Source organism: Phascolarctos cinereus, unplaced genomic scaffold (genome assembly GCF_003287225.1).
Source record: "Phascolarctos cinereus isolate Bilbo 61053 unplaced genomic scaffold, phaCin_HiC Scaffold_9;HRSCAF=440, whole genome shotgun sequence".
In the NCBI taxonomy this organism is placed as follows: domain Eukaryota; kingdom Metazoa; phylum Chordata; class Mammalia; order Diprotodontia; family Phascolarctidae; genus Phascolarctos; species Phascolarctos cinereus.
The window spans coordinates 257,302,311-257,315,326 of NW_027556402.1; the positions used below are offsets into that span (position 1 = coordinate 257,302,311).

The window sequence follows — 13,016 nt, forward strand, 5'->3', positions numbered from 1 at the left end:
CACTGGGCCACCGAGCTGCCCCACCCCCACCCCCAGGACTTTTTCCAGGTTTACCATCAGCCCTCCTGGGCCATCACCCCCTGCCACAAGGTTGGACCTGGAGTGGTCTGATGACTACGTCTCTCTCAAGGGACCTTTCTCCAACCACTGATGCCCTGACTGGACTCATTTCCTCCTCCACCTTGTACTCTTCCCATTCCAGTGATCCGAATCCCTGGCTGCTAGTGCACGGCCCTGTTCCCCGTCCCCAGCCGCCTGGCTTCTCACTCCCACCCCTCTCAGCCCTGTCCTGCAGCATCCCATCTGGACCTGCCAGGCTCTCCCCCTCCTCCAGAACTCTTCTCCCATAATTAAACTTCCTTTCCTCTCTTCCTTCCTCACGCCTTCCGTGGAGTGGGCTGGTTGTGATGGCAGGGGGAGGGAGAGGTGTCAGCAACGCCCCTTCTGGCTACTCCCTGTGCTGCCCTTGCCCAGCACTGACTCCTCCTCCCTCAAGGTCCACACCATCGGAACTGACCAGATACTTCTCACCCTGGCGGCTGTGACCTGCTGATACCCAGGATGCTGTCCCTCCTCAGGGAGCCTGGCCGGACTCCTGCCCTCCTTCTAGGCTACCTCAGCACACACACGGATGCTGCCTTAAACACCCTCGGCCACAACTCGGCATCTCTGTGGACAGACGTTCTTTGATGTGGTCTCAAGCTTAGACTGCAAATATTTTAGAGGGAAAAATTCCGGTCTTTTCTGCACAGAACTGGAAGGCATCTGTCACGTTCCATAGGTGGACACCAGAATTCTTGCTCTGAGCTGTATTGGTGTCTTTTTTTTTTCCCCTACAGGGCACTGGGAGAAGGGAAGAGAGAGCCACGCCTAGATCCCAGCTCTTCTTTGAAGTTTTAGGTATAGCCTTTGAAAGGTAACCAAGTAAAATCTTCACCACAAAGCTGTGTGATGGGTAGGATGGTTGTTTTACAGAGAAGGAAACTGAGGCTGGGGAAGCTGCCTGTGGGATCTCAGGCATTTCATTCAGAGGTCAGAGTTTGGCCCCCAAAATTCCAATGTTAGAAATCTATCCTGGTTGTTAATCAAAAACAAAACCAAAAAAATGCTGCCTCTTGAGAGATGCTCTCAGTAGCTTCCCGTTTAGCCATCGGGGAAGGGTAAAATAAATGGGGGCAGATAAGGCAGGTCAGATGGACAGGTGTGAGGAATACGGAGAAAACCGGAAAGGCCTGGGTGAGGTAGTGTCAGGAAGAGCCAAAAGAGGAGAGCGAGTGTGTGGCGGCCGATGAGAAAAGCGCTTAAGATGAACGGAGCGTCACGAATGCTGGCCGAGGCGCGGAGCACGGGACAAGTACACTGTTGGTGGGGATGTCTGATGTTGTGTTTTTAATAAAATGTTTATTTTTTTAGTGGTTGAAGCTGGCACATTTATTGGGCACTAGGAAATGCACCCGGTGGGGCAGTTTTTGACTGTTTCTGCTTGTATCACCGCCTCCCTTTATAAAATGGGGAAGAGTCCATTCTGGCCTAGCTGGAGGTCTGACCACTTACTCTCTTCAGCAACAAATTTCAGTGGCTCCCTGCTGTGTCTCTAGGGCAACACCAAAATGCCCAACCCCAGTCTAGCTTTCCAGCCTCCTCAGAGCCCCTGCTGCCCACCCCAAATCCATCACTTGCTTGGCTGCCTTGACACTAGCCCTCCCCCAGCCTAGAATCGACTGCTTCACCTCTGCCTTAAATTTTCGTGATGGTTTAGGGAAGGTGCTTAGCGCAGTGCCCAACACACCATAAGCACTTAATAAATGCTTGCTCCCTTCCTTCAAGACTCGGGAAGGCAGACCATAGGATGGAAAGCACATTGACCCTGCAGTCAGGTCAATCCTGCCTCTGACCCCTAAGTTGGAGGGCTGGGGAGGGGGGCGTCCCAGGTTCCTCATGCCTAAGAGGCGAGGCTGGAGCAGAGCGCCTGGGGTCCCTCCCTCGTGGGCCTGGACCTTTCCTGATCCTTCCAGAAGCTTCCCACCTGGTACTGATTCTATGTGCATGCACACTGAGAGGTCCCAAGCTGCCAGGGGACAGGGGCCTTCTGAGGCCTGCCCTCCCTTCCCCATGTCCCTAGCCTCCTGACAGTGCTTGGCTCATGGCTGGGTGAGTCAGCTCGTCTTTGGCTTCCCAACTAGCCAGCGCACTGCCTGCTTGGGGGCGAGGATGGGGATCCCCTTCCCTTCTCTCACAGCGGGCCTCATTGGCGGCCTGGAGGATGGAGAGGCTGTAGCAGCAACACCTTCTGTGGGGGAGGGGAGGGATGGGAAATGGGGAAAAAACAGCCACAGCCCCTTCCCTCTGCCCAGGTCAGGGATATCACCAGCAGCAATGCTGGCTCTGTGCCAGGCACTCTTCTAGGGTCCAGGGCTAAAAAAGCCACCCTGGCTTGCCCTCAAGATTACACTCTGGTTGGAGACTTGAGGCACATACCTAGATGTGCCTGTGGTACAAGCCCACAAGAGATGCGAACTGTGGGGTGGAGGGAGGGCTCGCCACCCTCTGCAGGTGGACCCCACACGATGCTTCCCCCCCCATGCTTTTCCACCAGCCAGCTAGGCTGGCACAGCACTGTTGATGTTTAATAAATGCCCACTGGAGATGGGGCAGAGCTCAGAAGTGGGCTCCTAGAACTGCAGGGAAACGGGCCACCCTTCCTTGGACCCCTTTTCAGGGACCCTTCGTGAGTGGCATCCAAAGGTGGTGTTGCCGTGATGGGAAGAGATGAATGGAAGGTAATGGACGGAGCCTGCTTAGCTCCCCCTGAAGTATGTATGGGGCCCAAAGACAGGCCGGGTCTGGCCCTGAGCTCAGAGAGGCTCACACAAGCTTGGTAGGGAAAGGGAAAGGGAAACTGACAGGGGAAGACACTGTCACACACAGATACTCATTGTTTTGGCTACCATTTTTTTTTCCCAATTCAAAAAATGTTAAGTGCCTACTATGTGTTGGGCACTGTGCTAAAAAAGGCAGTCCCTTCCCTCAAGAAGCTTCTAAGCTAAGCAGAAGGGATTATAATTCACAGTTTCTAAAGTCTCCAAGTAAACACCTGTGTTAATGAAATTACAGATCTTGACATCCTAGCTAATGAGAGAGAGAGAGACTCTCAAACATCCATAGAATCATGACATCAAACACAGATAAAAGAAAGATAATTTGGGAGGAAAAGTGGGCCTTCGTTTTGTTTGCTGGCCCAGTTTTGCAGCAGAATCCTGAGTAAGATGATGTCACCTGCTATTCCCCAGTCAGGCAAACCCGAGTTCCAGTCCAGCCGCAGACACTTACTAGTTCTGTGATCCCAGAGCCCCTCTCAACCTGGCGATGCTGTGACGATAACTGTAAAGCCCTAGCACGGTGCCTGGCACACAGCAGGCACTCTATAAATGCTGACTCTATCATTAACATCTCACCATGCTGCCCTCCCACTGAGGAGCCATCGTCCAGCTCAACAAATCCTTAACTATCCTTAACTATCAGTTACACAGAACAGGACACTGGATTGTTAGAAATGTTTATTTGTTCAAAAAGGGGATGGGGGAGAAGGGGATGAGTCACCTCCAGCACATGCTGGTACCATGATCAGAGGTCATTAAAAAAGCACGCTCCCCCCCACCACCACCACCACGACAACCCCTGCCCTGGCCCCCCGGGATCCCAGCACTCTCAGGTCAGCTGCTGCAGTGTGACAGTCCAGGTGGGGTGGGCTATTTGACACCAGACAGTCCCAGTAAAGGGCCAGCAGATCCTAGGGCTGGTGGCCAAGGACAGGAGCTGAACTCCTAGGAGAAGCCAGGGAGGGAGAAGGGCTCCAGGTTCCCTCAGGAGGGGCAAGGCCAGCAGAGTCCTTACCAGCCCGGGCTGCTCAGAGGCTGAGGAAAGAAGGAAATGTTGAACGAGAAGTTACACAGATGGTTTGTTAGCAGGGAGGAAAGAGCCACCTTAGAAGAATTAAATTAAGGGGAAAAAAAAAAACCACGGTTGGTCACAAACTCCTTTGTTTACTGAAACATGAAGCAGCGGGAACATCCCGGCAAAGGGGACCGCGCGAGCGAAGCAGTCCTCCCACACGGCCGACCGCAGCCCGAGGGTTCAGCCCGCAAATAGCCTACCTGAAAGAGAGCACAACACAAGAGGCTTAGACACTGTCCGGAGGACGGCGGGGCTCCGACTGCTAAGGCCCTGGCTCCCATCCTGTTTGCCGAGAAAAAACAGAGAACAAGCGTCAGTCCTGGACCCCACACCTACAGCGTGACTCCTCGGCCCAGCCCGGGGCGGGGGGGGGGGGGGTGCTGTGCTGGCGGGGGTGGCGGGTGGGATGGGAGGAGAGGCCCTCAGCCTTTCCAAGATCCAGGTAAAGCCCAAGTACTGATGCGTGGGCCCACGGCCAGCGGCACGGGGGGGGGGAGGGGGGGGCGCGACTGTCTGTCACTGCCACTGCTCGACGCCGACACAACCGGAGAATCGACTGGGCACAGACATCAGGGAGGGAGTCACTTGGCCTTCTCACGCGTATATGCCCACTTCCTGCTCCTCCCGCCATTTCTGCCAACGCCCAAGGAGCCATGCCCTCGAATTCTACGATTTCCCCACAGCTCCAGACAGCGAGAGCTGGGAAAATGGCTCACACATGAGACTCCTGTCTACAAGCATCCTGAGTGGCCTGCCTGGAGTCCATCCTGGCAGCCTCACTACACAGGGGACTCTGAAAGGCTCCCTACCACACACTGCCACGAGGGGCTGGGGCGGCGGTCTCAGTGCAAACAGGTGACAGACCCTAGGGGCTGTTTCCAAATACCGCTTCTCTCCTGACACAGACAGAAAAGAGTTCTCCTGCACAAACCACTTCACTGCTCACAGGGCAAATCCCCGGAATGTTCTGTTCTTCCTCTCCCCCAAAGATAAGGAAGGAGCCTGCCCTCAGTCTACACTGGCCTCTGGAGCTTCTTTCAGGGGCAGATGCCCAGTTACGAGGCGCTGCCGCCAAGATGACGGGGAGCCCCTCCCGGATGCACGGCTACCTCCGCTGCACCACCAAGCACGTGCACAGCCAGTGGCAGCTCCCCACTAATCCCGCCATCCTCAATCAACTCCAGGGAAAATCCGCCATCTCCACCAAGAACGGCTCAGCAAACGTGGCCGAGAACCGATCTCTCCTGAGGGAAGTACTTAAAAGCAGCTGGACGTCTCAGGCTGAGCTGGAAAGAAATCTCAAGAGACTCAAGGTCCAATCCCATTCTTGGGCAGAGCGGCCTACGGTGGGCCAGGGATAAGCTGCTCCGGACCAGCACCTGGGTCAACTAACAACATAAAACGAGTGTGAGGAGAGACCTAGAACAGCCAGCTTTCAGCAAAGGGTGTGCAGGGAACGTCTTCCCACCCTAAATGACATGACTAGGAAGGACTTTCCTGTCAGCCTGTGAATTAAACTAAGGGACTTCTAGAACCTCCCGGCCCCATCTCCCACCTCCCACCTCCGTGAAAGGCTCTCTCTTTGCCCCACGGCTATGTGTCAGCCGGTCCCTGGCTTTACTGGTCTGCCCTTCATCATCTGTCCTTGGAAAAAAAGCAATTCCTCTCAGAAAAGATGGTCGTAAGAAAGAAGAATCAAAGGAAAAGAAATGTGACGTGGCCATGGTGACCCTCCCACCCTAAGCCATACAAACAGATGGATTCAAAGTGTAATGTATACCTTTGTGAGGCTGTTCCCAGCACGAAGTGGTTGGCTTTCTTCTCTACAAAGCACTGGTGTCCCTTTGACCTCAACTAAATGGAACCTCTCCGCCACACCCACCCCACTCTCACCTCAAGCTTTAAAAGGCCGAGTACCGCGCCCGGTCCGCATACTGCTCCCGCTCGTACCGCGCCACGTCGTACAGAGAATTCCGCGCAGCTGCCGAGGCCTGGGACGGGTCATTCTCATGCCCATAACCGTAGCCCTCTCCAATAGTGGGCACCACAGCTGCAGCTCGGCGCAGGGGGCTCCGGTCCCGCCCATAATAGGAGGAGGTGGCTGCAGTGGTGGCGGCGGCAGCGGCAGCCACAGCAGCGGTGGCGGCAGCAGCTCCTGAGGTTGGCAACAGGTGTCTATCGTAAGGGTTGAGAGAGGTGGAGGTGAGGTGACTGCTCATGGTTGGGTTCTGGACTTGTGGGAGCTGGGACAGGGTCTGCTCTGCATAGTTGTACGCGGAGGCCGCCGCCGCCGCCGCCACCGCCTCGTAAGACCTCACCCGGTAACGCTTATAATAGTCGAGCGCTCCATATGGATTGTTGTAATACACTGACTCCCCGTAGCCCATGGCGTAGGGCGTGCGGATGGCTCCATACTGTTCGTTATACTGCTCGGTCAAGTCCGCCACGCGGCCCGTCCGATCCACGGGACACTCTTTGGACCAGTGGCCCTCCTTCCCGCACCGATAGCAGCCGCTCTGGTCTCCCATCCCGGGGGCGGTCCGGAGCCGGCTGGTGGACAGCTGCACGTGCATTCGTTTGCCTTGAAGAGACAGACGTGAGAAGGGTTGCTGTCAGTCAGTCACAGTAGGACAAGACGCACACAGGAACACGCACGCACACACGCACACGACTGTCCTTTGTCACCAATCTACCCCATGGAAGAGCACACGTGAAGTTGAATAAAGGTGAGAGCAGGAGGATTTGGATCTCTTTCTACTTATCCCAGTGGCAGAGCCTGGACCGGGCCCCCCCCCCCCTTTCCCATTTCACTCATATACGGACATTTTTTTACAGGTTTCCACTTCTCACTGCTAGGGCTGTTGTTAATTGGAACAAGTCAAATTCTGCCACTGATATTTCCAAATTAGTTTTTCTTAAGAACCTCAATTTGGAAAGATTTGGAAACCATCTTTCCAAGTGCCCCCAGCCCCAATTCTGGCCACGCATGGTCCAAACACAGATTGCAGCTTAGTAAATGGAGCCGTCAGCTTCTTTCCAGCTTGTGGTAGTTTAGGACCCAGAGAGATGTTTCCTCCAGCCGTTCCTTCGGCAGGTTATCACCAGAGGGCTCTGACAGGTTGGGTGTACAAAACATACTTGGGCTCATCTGCTTCACTCTGCAGGAGGGCTGGCAGTGTAAGACACACTGTTCCACATCCCAGTTACCCCCTCTTCCACCAGAGGTAAATCAAGGCCCACAGTGCAAAGGAAAACCACTTGTCTGCAGTCCCTCAACAAATGGAATCGGGACAAAAAGAGCTTGAAACAATACCAGTTTTCTGGGGACAATGTGCTTGTCCCATGGTCCCCATAATGGAGATGTTCAGCATTCCGTCCTGCAGTGTTGCCCCAAAAACTTCGCAGGTGATTATCCACTTGGTTAAAAATGCAGCATTTGCTTGAAGGCCTCTGGGCACCCAGACAAACATGCTACATCCATACTTCCCGGGAAACAACCCCTTACTGGAAACATCCAGGCTGCTTGGGGGGGGGGGGGCCTGGTGGGAAACGGGCACTTTCCAAGATACCTGGGTCCCAGATTGCATAAGACTGGAAATCAAGGCAGCCCAGAGGAGTCCAGTGTGGAATGCCGAGAGCGGGGATCTGGCATTAGGAGGACTCACTTAAGGGCCGCTTAGAGCAAACCAAACTGCATTTGTCCCCCCTCCATGATCAGCGAGTTGCTACCTCTTTAACAGACCTTGTTGTGGACGCAGCTATTCGACAGGAGGCCTCGTGCTCCACCATCCTGTTGGAAACAGCCCCGATTCAGAACGGCAGCCAGAAGAGCGGCATGCACTGACCCTGAGAGGGGAGCGGGTTAGTGCAGGAACATTACTTCAGCCCAACTCATCCACGCCACTCTGCCTCATGACCTCTACCAACCCACACCTCGTCCAGTCCCTGCCTCAGAAGAATGACAGCCCTGTCACCACCAGCAGCAAGATGTGCAAAACAGATGTCACGGGTCATTGGCTGCGTTCTGAAACTCTGACATTTTGGTGGTTTTGCCGTTAGAAAAAGTTTTCCCCATCTTCAAACCTGGAAGTTATTAAGGGGCCTACAGCACTGAGCTTGGGACAGCTCTCTACAGCTACAAACTCAAAACGGACCAAACAGACTGTGATCCACAAAATTTGGGCTGAGGGATTTAAAGAACGGTGTCCTGATTCTGGTGTCAGAGTACAATGTGGGGGCGGCTCAGTGGCGCAGTGGATAGAGCACCGGCCCTGGAGTCAGGAGGACCCGAGTTCAAATCCGGCCTCAGACACATACCACTTACTAGCTGGGTGACCCTGGGCAAGTCACTACACCCCGACTGCCTCACCAAAAAAGCAAAAAACGAACACAAAAACAAAAAACCACAGTATAACCGTGGCCGGCTTTTTCAAAGCAGCCAACTGGAATGCTATCCAGAGGCTGATTTTGAAGAACTTCTCCCCTGCTAAGCAGACTTTTCCAAGCTTCTGGATCACTTTTGGTGAAGTGGGCCCACAGAGGCTTTCTACTCTTGCTGCTAGGGCAATCTTCATCCCTTCCTTCATCCCCTTTTGGTGGCTAGTAACAGAGTTTGTAAACACCTATGGCACAATCCATTTCTGAAGCAGGCAACTAACTGTTTACCTGGAACTAAAACATCTGTAAAAACTGAAGACTTTCCCATTTATTTCCGTAAGTTTTTTGGAAAGGTTGCAGGTGGGGCTTTTATCTGTGATCCCTTAAAAGTCTTACTAATAGCATCTGGAAAATGTCCTGCTTCTCTACTTCTACCCAAGGCAAAGACACCTGTAAGAAGAACAAGAGGATTAAAAACTGTCCCTCCCTGCTACACGAGGTGTGGCCAACAGCCTCCCGGGTGTAACTTCCACACTTCAGGAACCCAGGGCTGACTGTCCCGGTGTGGTCCCCAGACCCTCCTAGCCTCAGCAGACTGTCTTTCAGCACCGCCCTCTAGCCAGCCTGGTCATAAGCTCCTCCCAACTCAGACGGGCAGGTCCTCTGGGGACCATAGGACCTGGACTTGACAGCTGGTCAGCCATGTCTGGGCCCAGGTTTGTGCTCCACTGGCATCATCTTGACGACTGGGGGGTTCACCTCCACACTGTGAGGTAGGGGCAACGGAGGGAGCTGTGACCTTGCTCCAGAACACTGGCCGCACAAACAACAGTCATTTTGAGGGTGGGAACATAAGATAATTCTGTGTCGTCAGTGACCAAGGGGAGACCTGTCAGGTTCAACTTTCTCAGCTCACAGGGGGTTTTCCAGGATTCCCAGAGGGCTGGGGACACAGCTGGTAAAGCAGCACTCCCAAAGAACTCATTTAAACTGAAAAGGCCGTGCACCTGAGCCCTTGCAAATTATACTCTAAACAGCATGCTCTTGTTTACTTAGACAACTTCTTTAGGGGTTTCCAAGGTTATCCTTCTTGTATACGTGCAGACCAAGAGACCCAGAAAAGCCCTCCTTAAATCTCTAGGCAAACACAGAAGCCCATTTTCCTGTGTCCTTCTTCTAAAAGGATAGGAAACTGCTTTATTCTTAACGTGCTATGTAGCTGTCTTGGATGAGGATAACTTGAAGAAGCGTAGAGCTTTTTCCTTTCTTCCCCAAGACACACGCTTGACAGCACCACTTCCAAAGTAAAAGTAAAAATAAAGTTTTAAACTGCCCAGAAGAGATGGATGAAAGCTGCCTGTTCCCACTGTCGGCACCCATTCAGAAATGGTATGGCAGAGAACTGCTAGGACCTCATAAATGACATGACCCAGAATGTCACACAAACTGAAACAGCCTCCTTCTTTTCTCCTTCACATCTGGAAGCGGCAAAGCAAGCTAACCCAATACCCAGATTTCTCTGCCTAAGGAAAGGGCAATGACGATGGGATGGCCAGGCAAGCTCAGACCCGACCACCTCCTCGTACAGGAGAAGGGCTAGCAGCCTCCTGGCAAAGCTTCTATTCGGGGTCTAAGGTTAAGGAGAGAGCTGGCCTGCCAGCCTGATAGGCCCAGGAGAGCTTCTCAAGTTTAGTCGGCTGGCTTAGTACCTAATTTGTACATTCTGCCGAATTTCTAAGTTTTATTATCTATGCTAAGCCTTTTCTCATCATCTGAAAAACAAAACAAAATAGAGTTGGTTATGAAAAAACCTCAACTGATAACAACAAACTGGAATTCTCTTTCCCAGGGGATGATGGGGAAAAGCCAAAAGCTGGGAGTACCCTTTTCTGGTGGAGTGTATGTTCTAGACTCAAAAAGGAAGTTTCTTCTAAATCTTTAACCACCCTAAGAAGTGGCTTAGGCACCAACCAGAGAATCATTTAAACCTTTCCACCCCTGCCCTCACTCCCAAATGCACATATCAGCTTCATTATTCATAACTTTTTAAGTTAAAAAAAGTTCTTTTTCATGAAAACAATGCTGTAAACTACAGCGTGGCTACACAGCTTGCTCCTGATTTTTCTTTTAACTAAAATATTTTGCCCCGTTTTCTCTGTAGAAAAACTCCCAATCCCCCTCACCCCCAAAATCGCAGACACACACAAAGTTTCTTACGAATGGGAAATTCAAAAGCCATTTTCCAGAATATCAAGAAAGAAAAACGAGGCAGCTTAAACCTCACACTCAAGTGGCTTTGCAGCCACGACAAAGGCCTGGCCGCTGGACATAACGATCTCCTTGGGTTTTCTAGAAAGACCGGTAGCGTCAGGACATGTCACGAAAATCTACTAGGCATCCACTAGGGGCGAAGCCCGGGATATCATCCTCGTCACAATACTGAGGGGCTCAGGCAGGCCGCACCACAGTGCCCCTGTTATGAAGAGAACAAATGAGGCACCGAGAAGTTAAGTGATCTGTCTAAAGTCACAGAGCTGGTCAACAGTAAGACTGGAGCCCTGAGCCCTTTCTGAGAGATCCGCGGAGGTGCCGTGACAAGCCATCTGAGCTGCTTCACGTGGGGCTCTCCCCTGGAGCTCACCACAATCACAAAGCATTGCCCCCGGAAAGCCACGGAGAACCCTGACTGCACTCCCTTCATCTTAAGAGCTGAGTCTGTTCCAGGTCCCTGGGTTCTCCCAGAGTTTGCCTGCCTTCCCACTGCGCCCCAGGCAGTGGTGACAGGAAGGCCCGCCTGACTCATCCCGACGACATTCGAGGTCAAAAACTGACAGAGCCCGGCCTGCGCGTGACCCAGAATAATGGTGACCACAATGTGCTTTCTTACAAAGAGGTTTCCTCCATCGACGTCCAAGCCTGTCCTTTTCTTTCCAGCCGGGAAGAAAGCCGTGTCTCAGGGAGACGCAGCCCCCTCTGCCTCGGGGGCTTGCTCGCCTGGCTCGCTGTGAGCCGCGCCAGCCCGACCCCCGCCCCCCGGCCCGGGCTCACCTTGGAACTCGGTGTTGTCCAGGCCGCGGATGGCCTCGACGGCGTCCTCGGCGCGCTCCATGTGCACGAAGGCGTAGTCCTTGACGATGTCGCACTCGATCACCGGCCCGTACTCCTCGAACTTGGCGCGCAGCTCCATGTTGGTGCACGTGGGGCTGATGTTACCCACGTGCAGCTTGGTGGACGCCTTGCTCTTGTTCTTGCTGGCCTCCACGTTGATGTTGACGCCGTGCAGCTTGTAGTGGTGCAGGTTGCGGATGGCGTCCTCGGCCGCCGTCTTGTCCTCGATGTGCACGAAGCCGTAGTTCTTGATGATGTCGCACTCGAGCACCTTCCCGTACTGCTCGAACAGCGAGCGGATCTCCTGCTCCGTCGCCTCGCGGGGCAGGTTGCCGATGAACAGCTTCACCATCTCGACGGGGCCTGCAAAACACCAGGCTGGCACCGCGTCCCGGGCCGGGGACAGGCCGGGGCGGGGCTGGAAGGGGCCAGCCGTCCGCACGCATGGGGCGCCTGCTGGGTGCCGGGGGGGGGGGAAGCGGGCAGCGCGGGCACACACAAGCAGGCGCTCAGTAGGAGGAGCGGACGGGCCCCTCCGCACTCAGTTGCCCCATCGGGCCCCACCCGGGGCGCCCCGAGCCTCGGTTTCCGAAGGGACCCGGAATGTCACCTCACAGCGGCTTCCCAAGCCCCGCCCCGCCCCGCCCGCGGCCCCGCCTCCCGGGCGGCACAGCCCGCCCCGGCCCCGCCCCGCCCGCGGAGGCCTCGCCCCCGGCCTCCCGGCCTCCCGGCCCCCCCAACCCCACCCCCCCCACCCCCGCCCGGGTCCCCGGTCGTACCTCCGGGGGGGGGGGCGACGGCGGCTCCCGCGTCTGTCAGAGACAACCCGATAAAATGGCGACGGCCGCTCGAGCCTCGGCGCGACCTCCCAACTCCGCGCCCGCCTCGCGCCGCGGCCAACGCACGCACGCACGCACGCACGCACGCAGGAGGCAGGCACGAGCCCGGCGCGAGCGCGCCCGCCCGAGCACGAGCGCTCACTGCAGCGGCCTGCCAATCCCGCCGCCGGCGCAAACAGCGTGAGCGAACGGGGCCGGCCCCGCCTGCCTTTCTCTCCGCCCACGGGGGGGAGGAGGGGGGCGCGGGGCGGGCTGATGATGACGTCAGAGCGCCCTGCCGGCGAGGCCACGCCCCCGAGGGCCGGCCAATCCCCGCCCTGCAAACCCGGGCCGGTTCTCCTACGTCAAGAAGGAAAGGGGCCGGACTGAACCATTGCGGGGTTGCTTTGAACCGCGGCTGGTGGGGGAGGTGGGTTATTCCACTTGCCGCCCCGGGAAGGTGAAGGACGGAACCCGCGGTCCTCATGTTTAGCCGCTGTCGTGAAGGCTCCGTGGCCGCGATGGGGGCGGGGCCTCCTGTGGAAGGCCTGGGGAAAGAGCCCGCAGACTGTCCCCGGAGCCCAGAGGCCATGACCTCTGACACGGGGGGGGGCTGCCGGCCCTCGCTCTTCACAATGGGTCGTGCCACACTGGTGGCCGGGCGGGGGTGACAAAGGAGCCCAAGGAGGGCCTGCTGTTTGTCCCCAGTCCGGAAGCGCTTTATTCGTCTACGCCCGCCTCTGCCAAGCAGCTGCCCCG

The 13,016-nt window shown here is 55.3% G+C and overlaps 2 protein-coding genes across 11 annotated transcripts in view; one reads left to right on the top strand and one right to left on the bottom strand.

Annotated features, from left to right (window-relative positions):
- Nucleotides 1-1,421, top strand: part of RBM4 (RNA binding motif protein 4) — a 34,802-nt gene extending 33,381 nt beyond the window's left edge. Inside the window, exon 2 of the mRNA XM_078148082.1 lies at nucleotides 840-1,421. Coding sequence (XP_078004208.1) covers nucleotides 840-874 — 35 coding nt within the window. The 3' untranslated portion in view covers nucleotides 875-1,421. The remainder of the gene's footprint in view (nucleotides 1-839) is intronic.
- A 2,123-nt stretch (nucleotides 1,422-3,544) lies between these two features.
- LOC110195446 (RNA-binding protein 4B) lies at nucleotides 3,545-12,434 on the bottom strand. Of its 10 annotated transcripts, none has more exons than XR_013484168.1 (4): nucleotides 12,219-12,304; nucleotides 11,380-11,802; nucleotides 4,155-6,535; nucleotides 3,545-3,914 (listed from the first exon to the last, which is right to left on the bottom strand). XR_013484168.1 is itself a non-coding variant. In XM_020968229.2 (4 exons), the coding sequence occupies exons 2-3, from the start codon at nucleotides 11,789-11,791 to the stop codon at nucleotides 5,856-5,858; spliced, it is 1,092 nt and encodes a 363-aa protein (XP_020823888.1). In that variant the 5' UTR covers nucleotides 11,792-11,802; nucleotides 12,219-12,304; the 3' UTR covers nucleotides 3,545-4,154; nucleotides 5,848-5,855. The 10 variants fall into 10 exon arrangements, 9 of the variants coding, with proteins under 9 accessions (XP_020823888.1, XP_020823889.1, XP_078004954.1 ...); XM_020968229.2 differs by having other exon boundaries at nucleotides 3,545-4,154; nucleotides 5,848-6,535; XM_020968230.2 differs by having other exon boundaries at nucleotides 3,545-4,236; nucleotides 5,848-6,535.
- Nucleotides 12,435-13,016: the final 582 nt, after the last annotated feature.

Excerpts from the sequence above, each read along its gene's own strand:
- LOC110195446 (XM_078148828.1), bottom strand. The coding sequence starts at position 11,791 with ATGGTGAAGCTGTTCATCGGCAACCTGCCCCGCGAGGCGACGGAGCAG. Across the intron at positions 6,536-11,379 it reads GGACAACACCGAGTTCCAAG|GCAAACGAATGCACGTGCAG; the intron begins GTGAGCCCGGGC and ends TGTCTCTTCAAG.